This window comes from Aedes albopictus, chromosome 3 (assembly GCF_035046485.1).
Source record: "Aedes albopictus strain Foshan chromosome 3, AalbF5, whole genome shotgun sequence".
NCBI classification, from domain to species: Eukaryota; Metazoa; Arthropoda; class Insecta; order Diptera; family Culicidae; genus Aedes; species Aedes albopictus.
The window spans coordinates 324401720-324418293 of record NC_085138.1 but is presented as its reverse complement, the minus strand read 5'-3'; the positions used below and the strand labels follow the sequence as shown (position 1 = coordinate 324418293).

Sequence of the window (16574 nt, the reverse complement as noted above, 5' to 3'; positions counted from 1 at the left end):
ATTAAATTCCAATCTGCTTCGATTTTCTACGCTGGGTTCTTGATGATCGTCGCCAATGTGGTATTTTGAGTCACTTCTTGACAGGTTGACTAATAATGGCTCTTCAAACATCACGGCCTGCTTGGCAGTATTATAAATCACCACACCTACGAAAACAAAAAATGCAACACTGCAACTTAAATTACACGCAACACTGCAACTTAAACTAAACGCAACACTGCAACTTAAACTATATGCAACACTGCAACTTAAATTATACGCAACACTGCAAGAAAACTGTAGCTAGGCTCCAATCCAAATCAAACAGAGATTCTTCCAATATAATTGGACCTTCGATCTTGGCGGCACTAGTACGAACTCAAATAATTAGAGAAATTATTTTTTTATCATTTCAGTCAAAAGTTGTTGGACCTGTTGGTAAAGGAAAACGACACCTGGCTGACGACGAATGCAACATGGGTGCAAAACGAGACTGAACTTCCCCACGTGGAATGTATGAAGAAGGCTGAAATCACTAGTAATGAAGGAGTGCACCAGACTGTTCCGATACGGGTAATAACCGCGGTAACGCCGATCCCAACCATGTACACGTGGGCTCCCACGCAGCAGAACTTTATGGTCGAAGACGAAACGGTGCTGCACAATATTCCGTACATGGGTGACGAAGTGTTGGACCAGGACGGCTCATTCATCGAAGAACTGATCAAGAACTACGACGGGAAGGTGCATGGTGATAAGGAGGGTAGCTTTATAGATGATTCGATTTTTGTGGAGTTGGTCCACGCGCTGATGCAGTACACGGGAAGGGACGTGGACTCCAGCAGCAACGATAGCACCAAGGTTACTAGAAAGACTGCCGTTGAGGAGACTGCCAAAGACGCCCAGCCTTCGACCTCCAAGGCCAAGGGGAAGTCTGATAACAAGGATGATAATGCAACGGACACTGCCAAGGAGGATGGACTGCTCAAGCTCAAGCTGGAACCATTCGTAATTGTTAAGAAGGAGGTTATCGACGAGAAGCCCTTCCCTCCGCCGATAATTTTCCAAGCCATTAGCTCTCAGTTCCCGGACCACGGAACTCCGGAAGAACTGCGTGAGAAGTACATCGAGTTGACCGAACGGGTCGATCCGGAGCGGCCTCCGGAATGCACTCCCAACATCGACGGCCAAAGGGCCGAGTCGGTGTCGAGAGAACAGACACTCCATTCCTACCATACGCTGTTCTGTCGACGATGCTTCAAATATGATTGTTTCTTACACCGTAAGTATCAGCGTTGCCAGACTTATCTTGAATTAATCGGGCTTCGGGGAATTTTGTAGATATTGATCCTCAGTTGAGATAATTTCCATCTTTTCGCATAACTTTGGCTAAACCAGTGTAACTAAATCTTGATTTTCCAAACAACTTCGATAAATGTTTGTGACATATCACAAAACACGTGTACTGAAACAAACTGCTCATTTGGCGCCGCAGGAAGTCACGTAGTTGGCCAGTCGCCGAATCGTAAGTTACTCATCCAAAGAAAAACAAAAAACTAGGCGGAGATTCTGCCGCCAGAGGCAAATCCAAATCGATCATTGTCACACGGATAGTTGTCTTCTTGGTTCATACATGTTTCAGGCTCTTTCAAGAGTTGTTATTGCAAATTCGATGTCAAAATCGTTGCTCAAAATCTAAACAAAAAATCAACTCATGCCCTGTTAAAATAATCGTGGAAATACAACATATAACTGTCCCTGATATGGTGGTTGAATTGTAAAATAACAATACAGCAAATGTTACCTAAACAAAACCATATTAAAACGGTAAAACATAAGCATTGTTGATCAAATATCTTGCTCATTTCCAAATATTCGTATTGCTACAGGTTTTAGAAATCATTGTTGTACTTATTTAATGTACAGTTACTATATACTTTATTGTTATCGTGAATGTTAAAACTTTGCTTTAAATTTCCAATAAAGTGCTATGTATTTCCATGGTTATTTTCGTTAGAGATATTTCTTTCGTTGGTGCAAATGTGCTATTTTTGTGCCATCCACAGTCAGTCAACCACCCACATAAACACGATTCATCATAACATCACTACTACTCCCTTGATACTCTATTTTGATTGGTTGATGATTGTTTTACATTCCCCAGATTGGTTCACTGTTATTGGAAGGAAATCCGACTACTACCCTTTCTTATAGTTAGCATTCACCCAAACGATAAGCTTTTATGGTTAACACAAACTGTTCGCTGTTTCTTTACACGCATCAAAACCAAATTTATCATGATACCTACACACTCTCTGTTTCTTTCTGCTCAATCACCCAAGCGATCATGCATTTAGAATGAAAATTGGCATCCATTCGGAAGGTAGCTTGAAGGACGTATTAGTAATCGAATTGTGTTATGCTCTGTTTACGGACAGGTCTTCAAGCTTGCCACCCGGGTCCCAATCTGCAGAAGCGACGTTGGCCCGAATTGAAGCAGACGACGAAACCCTGCAGTGCTGCCTGCTATATGTTGCTGGTGAGTTTCTATGATATGAATTCTTCAAAAACCTATATCTCTGAACGATACTTGTACATAGGACGGCATGAAGGAACGTCTGGCAGTGGACAACAAGAACAAAACCCCAATGGATTCGGGCAACGAGGCCAGTTCTGAAGACAGCAACGACAGCAGTCGCTACAGCAAGGAAGCTCCCTTCGGTTCCAAGGATCCCAGCAATGGCGCTAACGGCCAACGCAGTAACGGCGCCGGATCGGTCAACAATTCTGCCACACTGCTCAGCTTACTGCAAACGGCCGACGAGGAGTGGAACGGTTCGGACAAGTCATTCTTCCGCACGTTGCACAAGGTTTACCTGAACAACTACTGCGCCATTGCGGAAGCAATGCTGATGAAGACCTGTCAGCAGGTGTACATGTTCGCCCAGAAGGAGGCCGCGGACATTCCGATGATCGAGGCCAACAAGGACAACACTCCGCCGCGCAAGAAGAAAAAGAAGCATCGTCTCTGGTCGATGCACTGCCGGAAGATTCAGCTGAAGAAAGACTCCGGCTCGAACCACGTGTTCAACTTCACGCCGTGCGACCATCCGGGTCAGTGCGACACCAACTGTCCCTGCATTGGGGCGCAGAACTTTTGCGAGAAGTTCTGCAACTGTAGCAGCGATTGTCAGAATCGCTTCCCGGGATGTCGCTGCAAGGCGCAGTGCAACACCAAACAGTGTCCGTGCTATTTGGCCGTCCGGGAGTGCGATCCGGATCTGTGCCAGACTTGCGGCGCCGAGCACTACGAAATCTCCAAGATCACCTGCAAGAATGTTAGCGTTCAGCGCGCTTTGCGTAAGTCCTTCAATGATGTTGTAATAGTTGCAATTCTCTCCTAACTTTTTCTTTTTCTATACCAACAGATAAACATCTCCTGATGGCCCCGTCGGACGTCGCTGGTTGGGGAATATTCCTGAAGGAGAGCGCCCAAAAGAACGAATTCATCTCGGAGTACTGCGGGGAGATCATCTCGCAGGACGAGGCCGATCGCCGAGGAAAGGTGTACGACAAGTACATGTGCAGTTTCCTGTTCAATCTAAATAATGGTGAGTATGTATAGGTATTGCCAAATTTGTTAGACAGTTTGGTACAGATTTAATGCTTATGGAGACAACATACAAAACAGCAGCGCCACAAAAGTTCAGTTACGTAAATGGTGAGCTATTAGTGGTACGTATTTTGTATTGCTGATGGTACTAACATGCAGTATGTCCGCGTATTTGATCTACCGCCGGAGTTCAGTGCTTGGCTTTGGATCTAAGATTGTGAGGGAATATCGAACGTATTCTTCTTTGCAGCTTCGCACACGCGCACTCCCACTCTCACGCGTAACTGTAACGGTGCCCTTATTCGTGGTGCGTTGTTGGAGATTTACATAGTAGCCAATCATCGATCAGTTGATGTCCAAGCAATCACCGATCATACCTTAGCAACTCTAGCAACCACCAATCAACCTAACAACCTGGCACTATATAAGTACCGATTCCTGTGAACTCAGTTCATTCTGTACCTACTACTCGAGTCATAAGGTAAACTAGTAGTAAAGTACAACAGTTGGCGACTAGGTAATCAAGAATTCAACACCACCCGGCGGAGACAGCAAAACGCTGATGCAGCAAACTGTCCTGCAGAACCAGCAGATGCCAGAGCGAAACGCGCAGTTTATGGTCTTGCTGGAGCGATTCGTCATTCATTCTTTCATTCCGAACTTCAAAGCGCAATCCACTTGGAGGTGTCACCAAATCAGGGAAACTTTACGTGGCCAGCAACAATCTCAACCTTCTTGGCCTGGGATGGATCCACTTGTTTGGGCTATGGGACAAACCATTGTCTGTCGGTGATATGCAATCAAGTTCTCGTCGATCAACCCAACGTAATCCAGCACTACAAGGCAAGATTTTCAGACGTTTTCCGGAAAGGTTTAAGAACCTACACAAAAACCAAGGTACATACACTTGCTCTTGAAACCCGGAGCTATGTCATCCTACATATCAAAACAAAGACCAAATCGGCCTGCACCATTCACATCCGTGGAGGAAGTCGATGCAGAACTGAGCCGTCTTCAACAACTGGGTATCATCACCCCGATTGATTTCCCAGTGGGCTGCACCAATTGTAGAGGTCAAGAAACTAGGAGGAATGATTCGGATCTATGCCGATTATTCAACCGATTTGAGCACCGCTCTGTAGTCCAACAACTACCTGCTACCAGTTCCCGAGACATCTTCCGCAAGCTCAACGTAATAGTGCAACCTGCTACAGCGTCAAATCAAGTATTTTGCACATTTTGTCGACGACACTGGTGGGCTACGACCGGATCCTGCCAAAAAGATATCAGCATTACTGCAAATCTTTCTTCAAGCCTACAGAACAACCCCAAGTCGTATCCGGAATGGAAAAACTCCGTCTCAGCTGATGATCGGAAGGAACATGCGGACAGTCCAACTACGACAGCCGATGAGCCCAATCATTAATAAACGACAAAATGACCAGACCAGTTCAACCGGAAACATGGCGTAGTGCCTAGATTGGTTTCTAGGAATTTACAAACTGGTGATGCAGTTTATGCCAAGGTCTACCAGGTTTGATCCCCCGCGAGGAAATGTGCAACCTGCTACAGCTTCAAATCAAGTATCTTGCACATATCGTTGACGAATCTTGGCTACGACCTGCCAAAAAAATCTCAGAACCACTGCAAATCTTCCTTCAAGCCTAAAGAACAACCCTAAGTTGTATCCTGAATGGAAAAACTCCGTCTCAGCTGATGATCGGAAGGAACATGCGAACAGTCCAACTACTCCAACTACGACAGCCGATGAGCCCAATAATTAATCAGCGACTGAATGACCAGTTCAATCAGAAACATTGCGTAGTACCTAGCATGGCACCTAGGAATCCACAAGCTGGTGATGCAGTTTATGCCAAGGTCTACCAAACCAAAGCTTAATGAAAATGGATTCATTGGGCAAATAAACTTCAACGTTCTATTGAACGAATGGCATGGCCGATGGAAGTCGATCCGTTCACAAGCCAACCAAATCAAGCATCGCTTTGATGACCAACAACCAACTCAGGAATCAACGGAGAATTCTTCCTTCAACATATTCCAACAAAACGAAGTCACTACTATTACTCCTCCTGAATCTGAATCGAAGGGGCTATTCATAAACCACGTAGACTAAAATTTGGCAATCTCAAACCCCCCCCCCCTCCCCCCTCGTAGACTTTCGTCCATACAAAAATTTTGAAATTTGTATGGAGCGTAGACTTTGGTCAGACCCCCCCCCTCCCCCCAAAAAGTCTACGTGGTTTATGAACGGCCCCGAACCAAGATGTTTTCATTGATGCCACTGATGATGACGAAGCACTACCTGAAATTGAAGTAAACCTTCCCGAATCAATCCAGCCTTTATCATCTGATGAGGAAGCCTCTACGAGTCGACCCAGGCAAATGATTCAGATGCCGTCCAGACTAGAACCTTTCCTAGTATTCTGGAAATAAGGTGGGAGCAGCACTAGACTCAGTAGATCCGAATCACAGAAACGACAAGGTCGACAGCGAACGAGGACAAACGACAAGAAATTAGTATTGGCGAGAATGTTATAACATCTTACGAGAGTGAATGAGGTGTGCTATAGACTGACGCGAAACAGGTAGAACTCAGTGTTCCGGAAGAAGAAGCTCCAGCAGGAAGAATGAGATCGCGAAGTTATGGAAGACATGTACCGCGCTAAGGACACACGGAAGTTCTACGAGAAGCTGGACCGATCGCGCAGAGGCTCTATGCCATAAGCCTACAAGTGCCGAGATAATCACGGTAAACTACTTACAAGCGAGCGTGAGGTGGTGGAGGTGGCGATAGCATTACAATGAATACCTCAATGGCGACGTTACAAGCATTGAAGGTGGCGCGGTAACAGATCTAAGAGAATAGTGTGTAGAATAAAATACTCTCAGCCCCTGCAATCCAAAAGATCAACATCACTATGACGAGAACAGATATCTACTGAAAACTCATGCTATCTTGTTCAGATCAACTCCAATCACTAAGCTTCTATACTCAGCCAAATAAACTGTAGATTTTTATAAGGCCCAACTTATGAAATCAGTAATAAATTTTGAAAACGACGTATAATCAATGGTGTAGCATTGATTATACGTCGTTTTCAAAATTTGTTACTGAAATGGCCTTTAAACTATTCATAATGATCCAATTGAATGTCATAAGGTTGCTCTATAACGTAAAATCGTATCACAGTTTGGCTTTTATATACGTTTAGCAACATAATATTCTCAAGCGTCGGTGGCCGTGCGGATAAAACACGAGCTCAGTCATCCCGACGTTCATGGATCAAATCCAGTCTGCATCATTTTAAGATTTTTTTTGTTCTTTTCATAAGTCTATCTTATGAAATTTGTCATAACAAGCACGATCAATTTTCATAATGAATTCTTATGACATCCATAATGAATGAATTCTGTTCACCGGTGGATAATTCTATGAATTCATCACAATTACAACATTCGTCTGATTCCATTCTTCATTGCTCCCGTATCCACAGATTTCGTCGTGGACGCTACGCGCAAGGGCAACAAGATTCGCTTCGCCAATCACTCCATCAATCCGAACTGCTACGCCAAGGTCATGATGGTGAACGGGGACCACCGGATCGGAATCTTCGCCAAGCGAGCCATCCAGCCGGGCGAGGAACTGTTCTTCGACTACAGATACGGACCGACGGAGCAGCTGAAGTTTGTCGGTATCGAGCGGGAGATGGAATTCCTCTAAACTGGTTCAGAAGGATGGAACAGTTCGGCATAAAGGCATAACACTGAGGTAGTTTTAAGGACAAAATCGATACGTTTTAACACAGTATAGGGACTTGAAGACATAATAAATAAAGGCAAACCTATTGAAACAGTCACTAAACGCTTTTACCCACGTTGGCGATGATGGGCTTCGGTCGGGCTTTGAACAGTATCTTGTGTTTGACGACGGCCCGCACTTGGTACTCAGTTTTCGGGACCGTTTTGTGTTCGACTGCCAGCGTCGAGTCCAGCACGGTACGATTGGAGGAAGCTATCGTGCTGTCCAGATGACTAACCTGGCTGACGTCCAGCATGGTTTCGTTTTCGGGGTCGTCGTCTCCTTCGGTGCTGTTGGGCGCCGGTTCGGTGATGCGCCGTTTTCGGGTTTCGCACTTTTCCATCACCAGCAGGGGTTTGTCCATTTTCTGCAATCGTCCTTGCAGGATGTGATGGCCGATGATGAGAATCTAGATGGGAAGATGTTGGACGTTACTTGATGGATTTTGGGAAATAAAAGAAATGTTTGTCCTTACCGGTTGCCCATACTTATTGTAAAGTAGATCTCCGATAAACTGTCCGTCCATGATACGGTCGCCTCGTACCTCTAGATCTCCCTGAAGCTCCACTATGCACCATTCATCTATGTCGCCTGATGCGTTTGGGCTGCTAGGGAAATACATTTTTTTAACAAATTGCATCTTTATTTTAATAAGTTTGCTTCCTCCGACCATTGTTGTTTATTGATCCTTTTTGAGAGAATAAGCCTGTTAAACCCTTCTGTGTCCACGCACTCCCACGAGTCCCACCACACCCCATAGTGTTAAGGACAGACTTGTTCGAATCCCAAAATGGCCGCCACAATGGCTGACTTTGGCACCTACTTACGATTTCGTGAACACAAATCTCTGCGAAAACAAAACCAGTGCAGCTGATCTTATTTTAAGCTAATTTCAAGTGAGCAAGAACAGAATAATGAAATGCACTGTAGTTTAAAGCTTTCTTCTTGAGATTTGTGTGTTTGAAGTTCTGATGCACTGTTGAAGCGGGATTTCAAGGCGTTTGCCCTTAAAGGAAAACAGGTTCATAAGAAAATCTCTCAGTGTTATATGCAGATCCATCTCAAAATTCTGGACGAATGCCTACAATATTCTGGGGGAATTCCTAATTCTGCAGGAATCTCTCCACACCATTCTGGGGAAATCTCTCTAATAGTTCAGGGAGAATCTTCTCAGGACAGAATTCTAGGGGAATTCCTCTCATGATTGTAGAACAATTTGCCCCAAGATTATGACACCCAGAATTCTGAGAGAATATCTCTCAGGATTGCTTTCATGATACCGCCAAAATCTCTCTCTTTCAATATACTGGGGAATCTTTTTCGTAATTCTGGAGAAATTCCTCACGGGACACTTATCAGCATCCATCTCAGAATTGTGGGAAGCTTCCAGGGTAATACTTTCATAATTCTGTGGTAATCAAACTTCATTCTAGGATCACGTTTCACGATTTTGGGGTAATTCCCCTCAGGATTGTGGAGGAATCCCTCTCAGAATTCTGAGGCAATCCGTCTCATAAATATGCGATAATCTCTCAGAACTCTGGAAGAACCACTCATAAGGGAGAAGTATTCCTTTTAAAATTATGGACGTATCCCTCTCAGAATTCTGGCGGAGCCACTCTCAGGATTTAAAGGAATTCCTGTTAGGGTTCTGGCATCACTCTCAGGATTCTATTGGAATCCCTCTCCCAGGATTCTAAGGGAATCCCTCGTAATATAGTGGCAGGCTTGGTATTGGTCACGATATTCACAAGTGTGCTATGGTTTTGTTCTAATGATCCTTCACTAGCGGACTCGATGGTAGTAACCATAGATCGTATACGCTAATGGAAAAGTCGTAACCAAGAAACCATAGGTGACCGTGACGATTTGTTTCTTTGTTTGAAGGTCTTATACACTGACCGTCAGCCAATTAACCGTCAGTCAACGTTGTAAACGTAGCTGAAGTCTCCGTACTTCAGAAATTTTGCATGTGAAAGCTGCACCACCCCTAGAAGAAAAATATTGCCCCTGCAGCAATGAATGCATATATTTACAGTAAGATTTGATAAATTTTATTCGACATTCTAAATAATTCAATGCCAAACCTTTATTCTAGTGGAAGGTAATCTGGATTCATAATAACCGATGGTTGACGTTATCCCACTCTTGATATCGTCAGGTTAGAACTCCTGCATATTTACCGATGGAACGAAAGTTCCGGAAGAATCATAACGGCTACAGTAATGCACCTCTTCCTATAGATAATTAGGCAAATAAAAATTGAATCAAAATGTGTTTGAGTAAATGATGTTATTGAAACGTTTTTGTTTCATTATTAATACGTTTTTTATTCTGCGTACTTTTTTAGTTATGTAACTTATATTAACTTGGAAAAACTGCGTAGTAATTGTATGAACGACCAATTTGGATGAACATGAGAATATGAAATGATGGGCATTATTCCGTCAGTTTATCAAGGTACATATCTCCCCTGTCGTCCCGATTACCCATCGAATTCAGGCAGCACAATCTCTTCCGTCCAAGTCTTCACTAGTTTTTGGTCAATTCCCGTCGATCCGTCACTGAATGACGTGACTCAGCAAGAGAAGATCATTCAGTTCTATTGGAAGTTCGAGGACTGGGTTGAACGTGAGGACCCCACCCTCGAAACGGTGGCTCAAAGATTCGGCGTATCACATCGATTCGAAGGTGCTGATCAACTGAGCAAGGTTGAGTTTGCCATCTATCCTGGTAATATTCCGTCATCCGGCTTAAATAGAAAATCAAAATATTAAGTGGACTATATTCGTTTGAAATCGTTTTGAAAATCAGGCCAATTAACCTTCACTTGTGCCGTCGTGCGCTTTCTCATAAACTTGGATTTTTTATTTATAATGTTAAAATGAAAAATTAATTCCAAGACTAGTTCACGGCATTCAGAATTCACATCGTCCGGGTAATTCAAATAAGCACTGTAGTTATCTAACTACTGCAGTGACCGTCTTCACCTTGACCATCAATTCAGTAACCAATGAAGTTCGTTGTTTGAAAAACTTCATGGGCTTTTCCTATGGTTACTAAAACGTTCTTTCGACGTTCGTAGCGCGAAGCGCTCCCGAGCAACGCCCTACACGATTTAAAGAGCCTATTGCGATGGCACGACTGTGACCGCGTAAAACTGGTTTTAGTTACGTGAAAGTGATTGCCAACGGTGATCAATGCCAAGCCTGTATAGTGGGTGAATGTTTTGAGTGCTCTCAGGATTCTATGGGAATCCCTCACAGGATTCTATGGGAACCTCTCAGAATTCTACGGGAATTCCTCTCGGGATTCTATGGGAATCCCTCTCTTTGGATTATGAGGAAATCCCTCGTACAATCCAGGAGGAATTTTTCTCAAGATTCTAAGCGAGTATTCTGTAGAATTTTATATCAGGAACCTTATCCGAGGAACCTTGCAGTCATTCTGGAGGTATCTTACATAGGATCGTGAGGGAATCTCTCTTAGGATTCTCAGGAGTCATCCCTCTAATAATTTGAAGGTAATCTCCCGGAATTGTGGGAGCATCCTGTTTAGGGTTTTAGGGTTCCACAAGACTTTGTAATTCTGTAAGGATTCTACTCAGTCTTCTGAGGAAATCTTTGCCAGGATTATGATGGAATCCTTGTTAGGATTCATTCTCGCTTCTGAAAATATCCCTCACAGTATTCTGGGGGAAAACTTCTTAGGATTTTTGGCAGAATCCGTCTCAGTGGAAGATTCTGGAAACATTTCTCTCCCAGGATTCTGAGAAGATCCTTTAAAGTTTTTTTTAAGTCTCTCTTAAGATCCTGCGCGCATCTTCATCAGGATTCAGAGAGATTTCCTCTCAGGATTCTGAGAGAATTCTGGAGGAATTACACTCAATTTTCTGTGGGAATCTCTCTCAAAACAGATTATAGGATGATCCCATCCCCGATTCTGAGGAATATCTCTCAAGATTCTAGGGGAATCCGGAATTCCTCTCAGCATTATAGGGCAACACGTTCGAAGAATATAAGGATGACCCTCCCAGGATTCTGGAGAATTCCTCCTAAAATTAAAGAATAGTCCCTCTCAGGATTATGATGAGGAGCCTTTCACAAGATTCTGGGGGTATCCATCATAGCATCCTCTCACGTTCCGGGGAGAACTCCTAGGGGCCATCCATAAACCACGTGGTCATATGGTGGGGGAGGGGGTTCGGGTAAAGACCACGGTCCCTACATTTGTTTTTGTATGAATGAAACACTACGCAGAGGGGGGGGGGGGGGTTGGTTTCGGAATCTTCCAAAAAAATTACCACGTGGTTTTTGGACAGCCCCCTATCAGGATTCCGTTTCAGAATCTGGGATAACTCCTCTCAAGATTCTGAAGAGAACCCACTTAGAATTATGAGAGATTTCCTATCAGGAATATCTCTCAGGATCCTATATGGAATCCCTCATTTGTTGAATTCGTTCCAAGATTATGGGAGAACTGTTGCACCCATCCCAGGATTCCAGAGAATTCCTCTCAAAATTTAAGAAGAGTCCATCTCAGAATTGGGTTGTTTAGTGAATTAAATATTGCCATTTTCTTTAGCTTAATCGAAAGAGCTCATTTTTCTGAGTATAAGGTGATTTTATTGCGTCCCGATTCATTTGTTTTGATGGTTAAATAAACAAAACAGTTTTAATTTCCGTGGCTAGAATGACAGTTCAATCGATAAAGTGACAGTTCGCCCCGAACAAAAAAATTTCCCCATACAAACTTTAAATGCATTTTAAAAATAGTTCCCGGGCACCGAAAATGATGAAATTTTGGATTTCGACTAATTTTTGGACGGAGATTCGTATTATGCAAGAATCAGGATACCCCTAAAGAACCCAATTCTGAGGTATCATTTTCGTGATTCCGTGGAAATCTTTCACAGGATTGCAAGGGAATCTCTCTCAGGATTCAGGAGTAATCCGTCTCATCATTCTGGGGTAATCTTCTAAAATTATGGGAGAATCCTGTTTAGGATTCTGGGAGATTTCCTCTTGTAGTTCAGGATTCTGAGAGAATCCCTCTCAGGATTCCTTCTCGATTCTGGAAGAATCCTCATGATTGTTGGCGGAATCTTTCTCGATTCCTCTCCCAGAATTCTGAGGAAATGTCTCTCGGGTTTTCGGGAAAACTCCTCTAAAGATCCTGAGGCATCTTTATCAGGATTCCAAGAGAGGATCAGGACTCTGAGGGACCTTCTCAAGATTCTGGAAGCATCCCTCTTAGAATCCTGGGGGAATTGCACTCAGGTCCCGCGTAGAATTTCTATCAGAATTCTGGAATAATTCCTCTCATCATTCTGGGGTAATCTTCTAGACATGTGGAGAATCCTGTTTAGAATTCAGGGAGATTTCCTCTTGTAATTCTCGGGGATTTCTACTCAGGATTCTGAGGGAATCCCTCTCAGGATTCGTTCTCGGTTTTGGTGAAATCCCACACAGGATTCGGGGGGAATCTCTCTCAAAACAGGGTTCTGGGATGATCCCATTCCCAATTATGGGGGTTTCTTATCAGGATTCAGGTAGAATTACTCTCAGGATTCTAGGAGATTCCCGCTAAGCATTATAGGGGCACATGCCACAAGATTATAAAAGAACACCCTTCCCAGGATTCTCAAGAAGTCCGCTTAAATTCTGAGAGTCCCTCTCAGGGATTCTGAGGAACTCTTCTCAAGATTCTGTAAGCATCCCTCTTAAAACTCTAGGGAAAATGTTCTTAGATTCCGATGAGAATTCCTGCCAGGATTTAGGGAGAAACCTTCTCCCAGCGCCAGAATTCTGAGGAAATCCGTCTCAGGATTCTGGTTATGGGGCCTGAGGATTCTAAAGGAATCCCACTCAGGATTCTGGGAGATTTCCTTTCAGGAATCTCTCACAGGATCCTATAGAACCCCTCATTGTAGGAGAATCCGTCTCCAGATTGTGGAAGAATTGTCACACCCCTCCAAGATTCCAGAGAATTCCTCTCAAAATTCAGGAAATCCCATCTCAGCATTCAGGGGAACACTTCTCTTAAGACTCTGGGAGCACCCCTCTAAGAATTTTGTTGGAACTAGGATTCTGGCGGAATAGTTTTTAGGATTCTGGGAGACACCCCCTCAGGATTCTGCGGGAATTCCTCTTGCACACTTGGAAGTTTCTATATATCGGATCAGAATAAAAAAAAAACTTTATTGTATAAGCCGCTTATCCTTTATTTCAAACAAAATAATCACAAGTAAATGTAATCCCTCTTATCCTCTGAACTTCTTGAACAGCGGATGTAGATGTTCCTTCTTCTTCCTGAACTCCATATACACCGCATCGTCCGCACCGGACATCGAGCTAAGCCCACCGGTACGCTTGGAGCCTCCGGGTCGCGGTGCTCCCGTTCCCTCTCCAGGAATCCGTTCGTCCTCGCAGTCCATATCTGTTGCGCTGAGAACCTGCTGCAGCAGCTGACCCTGTTCATCCCGCGTCTTGTAGAACAAATCCGGATCGTTGTCCATCCCGGCCAGGTGGGTGATGACCTTGTAGCTGTAACCCTGGTTCACCAGGAACCGCTGACGCTTCCGGGAGTAACCCATTTCGAGGGTGTCCTGCGAGACCAGCGTATAGAAGAAGGCGTTGTACTCCTCAGCGATGGCACCCTTCTTGGCACGGAGGATACGTCCGAGACGTTGGGCTTCCTGACGCCGGGAACCACCGTGCGAGGAAATCTGAATGAGGACGTTCGCTTCCGGCAAATCGAAACTGGTATCGGCGACCTTACTGACAAAGATGGTGTTCACCTTCGGGTTGAACTTGAAGTTCTGCAGGATTTGGATTCGCTCACTTTGCGAGGTCGGACCGTAGATGTAGGGTTTGTTCATTTTGATGGCGTAGTGTTTGAGGGCGAAAACGTTATCGCTGAAAACGATGGTTTTATCGCCACGCTTCTCGTGGTAACGGATCAGATACTGACAGGCACGGAACTTGGCCGGATTCATGACGTACAGGAGCATCTTTTTGGAAGTCTTAGTGACAAGATACTCCCGATAGAATTCCGGAGCCATGGGGCACCACACTTCGGCGCACTGCACCCTGGCAATGTAGCCTCGTTTCTGAAGTTCCAGCCAGTTGGCCTCGTACAGCTTGGGTCCGATAAGGAAGTTCAGATCGGCAATTTTGTCATCCTCTCGAAGCAATGTCGCCGTCAAGCCAAGCTTGCAGTGCGACTGAACGATGGTCAACACTCTTCGGAACATTTTCGCAGGAATGGTATGTACTTCGTCCAGAACCATGATGCCCCATTCCTGTTCCTGCAGCCAACGCATGGTCTGCTCTGCTTCCCAAGAGCGCTTCTGAGTATGAGTGATCATAGAGTACGTCGTGACCAGAATTCCGCAGCCCATCGGCTTATCCTTAGCTTCCGAGGTGAACCGACAGATCATACTGTCATCAGCCGTAGACCACATCTTGAACTGCTGCTTCCACTGTTCGACGGAGACACCACTGTTGCACAGTACCAACGCTCGCTTCCGAACGGTACAGCAAGCCGTTACTCCGACCAGAGATTTTCCAGCACCGCAAGGCAGGACAATGACCCCCGAACGAGCTCTGCCATTTCCGAACATCTTCCTCAAACTTTTCTCCTGATATGGACGCAACACGGCCGCCGGTTTCAAATCAATATTGATGTCCGCGTTGATGGTATCATTCCGGAAATCGTACTCCGCCAACAAAGGGAACTCAATCTCAATGCAGCGCTTCTGGAGCACTTCGATCTTCTCCTGATTAACTTCGAACGAAACCGTGTTTAAATTCGCTTCCTCTTCCTCCTCCTCGTTATCCATCTTATCGTAGAAATTCGTAATATCGTCCGGAACGGCTACAGCCGTTTCCGTTTCCGCCGGCTTTTCGCTCTCAGTCACCGCCGGTACCGTCGTCGTGGTCGGTCCAATCTTAGTCGTGCCAAACGCCGTAATTGCCTTCTTCTCCATCGTTTGCGTGATAAACCCATCGCCCTCCTCGTTGGTGCGTCTCAACCGACAAGACTGAATCACCGGATCCTTCAGAAGCTTCTGCAGCACTTCCGGATGGGGGCTTTCCACAAAGTACTTGTTATGTTTCAGCACCAGCTTTACCTTTCCGTACGAGAGCGTACACAGCCGAATGAATTCCTGAATTCCCTCCGGGACGGTCGTTTTACTCAGTCGCTTCAGGTATTCGATGATGTCGTGGGTTTGTAGACCGACGGACACCGCAGCATACAAACTGTACGCCGTCAGCTTGTACTCGTGAATGTGTTCCGGCCTGAAAGGTCAAGGGAAAATCTCGTTGCTGCCCGATAACAAAGAAAAAAGAAGCCAAAACTCACCGACAAACCGGTTCCGAAATTGCAATCAAAAAATCGTGCGCGTGTTTGTACACCGGAGAAAACGACTCCAGAAAGATGTGTCCATTCGGTGCCACCCACAGGGGGCGCGACGCGTTGTCCGGCTTCAGTTCCATCTGCGAGCGGTAATCCTTGGCGCCGTACTCGTCCTCCTGGATGCCTTCGTCGATTTTCTCGGCATTTTTCGAAGCCGCCTCCGGAACGAACTCTCCGCCGGCGGCGTCCAGATTGCTGTCGTCATCGTCGTTGGCAAACACCGAGTAGGCTTCGTCCTCGGGTCTACGCTTTTTGTTCCACTTGTTCTCCACGAATCCACCGGTGGTGGAGCCGCCGCCACCACTGCTACCAGCCGTAGCGCGGTCCTTTTTCGATCTCTTCGGCGGACCCATCGCGGAACGGTAACCGACGAGAAACCACTCAATCTAGGACAATTTACGGCGCAAATTTCACGATTTTTTGCGAATATTTTACACAGGAACTTGAAAAAACACGACTTTCGCGAAGTTTGGCATGGACACGTTTGACAGCGGAATGTTTACAGTGGCAAAGTCGACATCGATAGCCGTGGTCGGCCAATGTCGTTTCATGAAGCAAATTTTGATGGACGGGCAGATAAATGTTTTAAATAGTAATTGTACTTACTTTCTAATATAGATGGGCATTTCGCCGAAGTATTTCTTTTCAGTAACAAGCAGAAAAACAAAACAATCTATACTAAACTTTTGCACTGCACTGCACTTTAATTTCAGGTAGAACGTATTTAACTCGCGCGCGTAA

The 16574-nt window shown here is 44.9% G+C and overlaps 3 protein-coding genes across 5 annotated transcripts in view; 1 reads left to right on the top strand and 2 right to left on the bottom strand.

Annotated features, from left to right (window-relative positions):
• Nucleotides 1–7458, top strand: part of LOC109401157 (histone-lysine N-methyltransferase E(z)) — a 21885-nt gene extending 14427 nt beyond the window's left edge. The window contains exons 2-7 of one of the 2 annotated variants that reach the window (XM_029856275.2): nt 396–1261; nt 1475–1504; nt 2418–2518; nt 2580–3339; nt 3408–3590; nt 7108–7458. In XM_029856275.2, the coding sequence (XP_029712135.2) occupies nt 396–1261; nt 1475–1504; nt 2418–2518; nt 2580–3339; nt 3408–3590; nt 7108–7334 (2167 nt within the window). In that variant the 3' untranslated portion in view covers nt 7335–7458. The remainder of the gene's footprint in view (nt 1–395; nt 1262–1474; nt 1505–2417; nt 2519–2579; nt 3340–3407; nt 3591–7107) is intronic. The other variant, XM_029856276.2, reaches the window with a different exon arrangement.
• On the bottom strand, nt 7338–16574 carry LOC109401159 (chromosome transmission fidelity protein 8 homolog). 2 transcript variants are annotated; one of them, XM_062842824.1, is made up of 3 exons: nt 16440–16574; nt 7888–8020; nt 7338–7821 (listed from the first exon to the last, which is right to left on the bottom strand). In XM_062842824.1, the coding sequence occupies exons 1-3, from the start codon at nt 16457–16459 to the stop codon at nt 7471–7473; spliced, it is 504 nt and encodes a 167-aa protein (XP_062698808.1). In that variant the 5' UTR covers nt 16460–16574; the 3' UTR covers nt 7338–7470. The 2 variants fall into 2 exon arrangements, with proteins under 2 accessions (XP_062698808.1, XP_019529178.2); XM_019673633.3 differs by having other exon boundaries at nt 7888–8017; nt 16440–16556.
• Nucleotides 13618–16313, bottom strand: LOC109401156 (general transcription and DNA repair factor IIH helicase subunit XPB). The gene is made up of 2 exons (XM_019673629.4): nt 15780–16313; nt 13618–15715 (listed from the first exon to the last, which is right to left on the bottom strand). Exons 1-2 carry the CDS (start codon nt 16184–16186, stop codon nt 13675–13677), a joined length of 2448 nt encoding a protein of 815 aa, XP_019529174.3. The 5' UTR covers nt 16187–16313; the 3' UTR covers nt 13618–13674.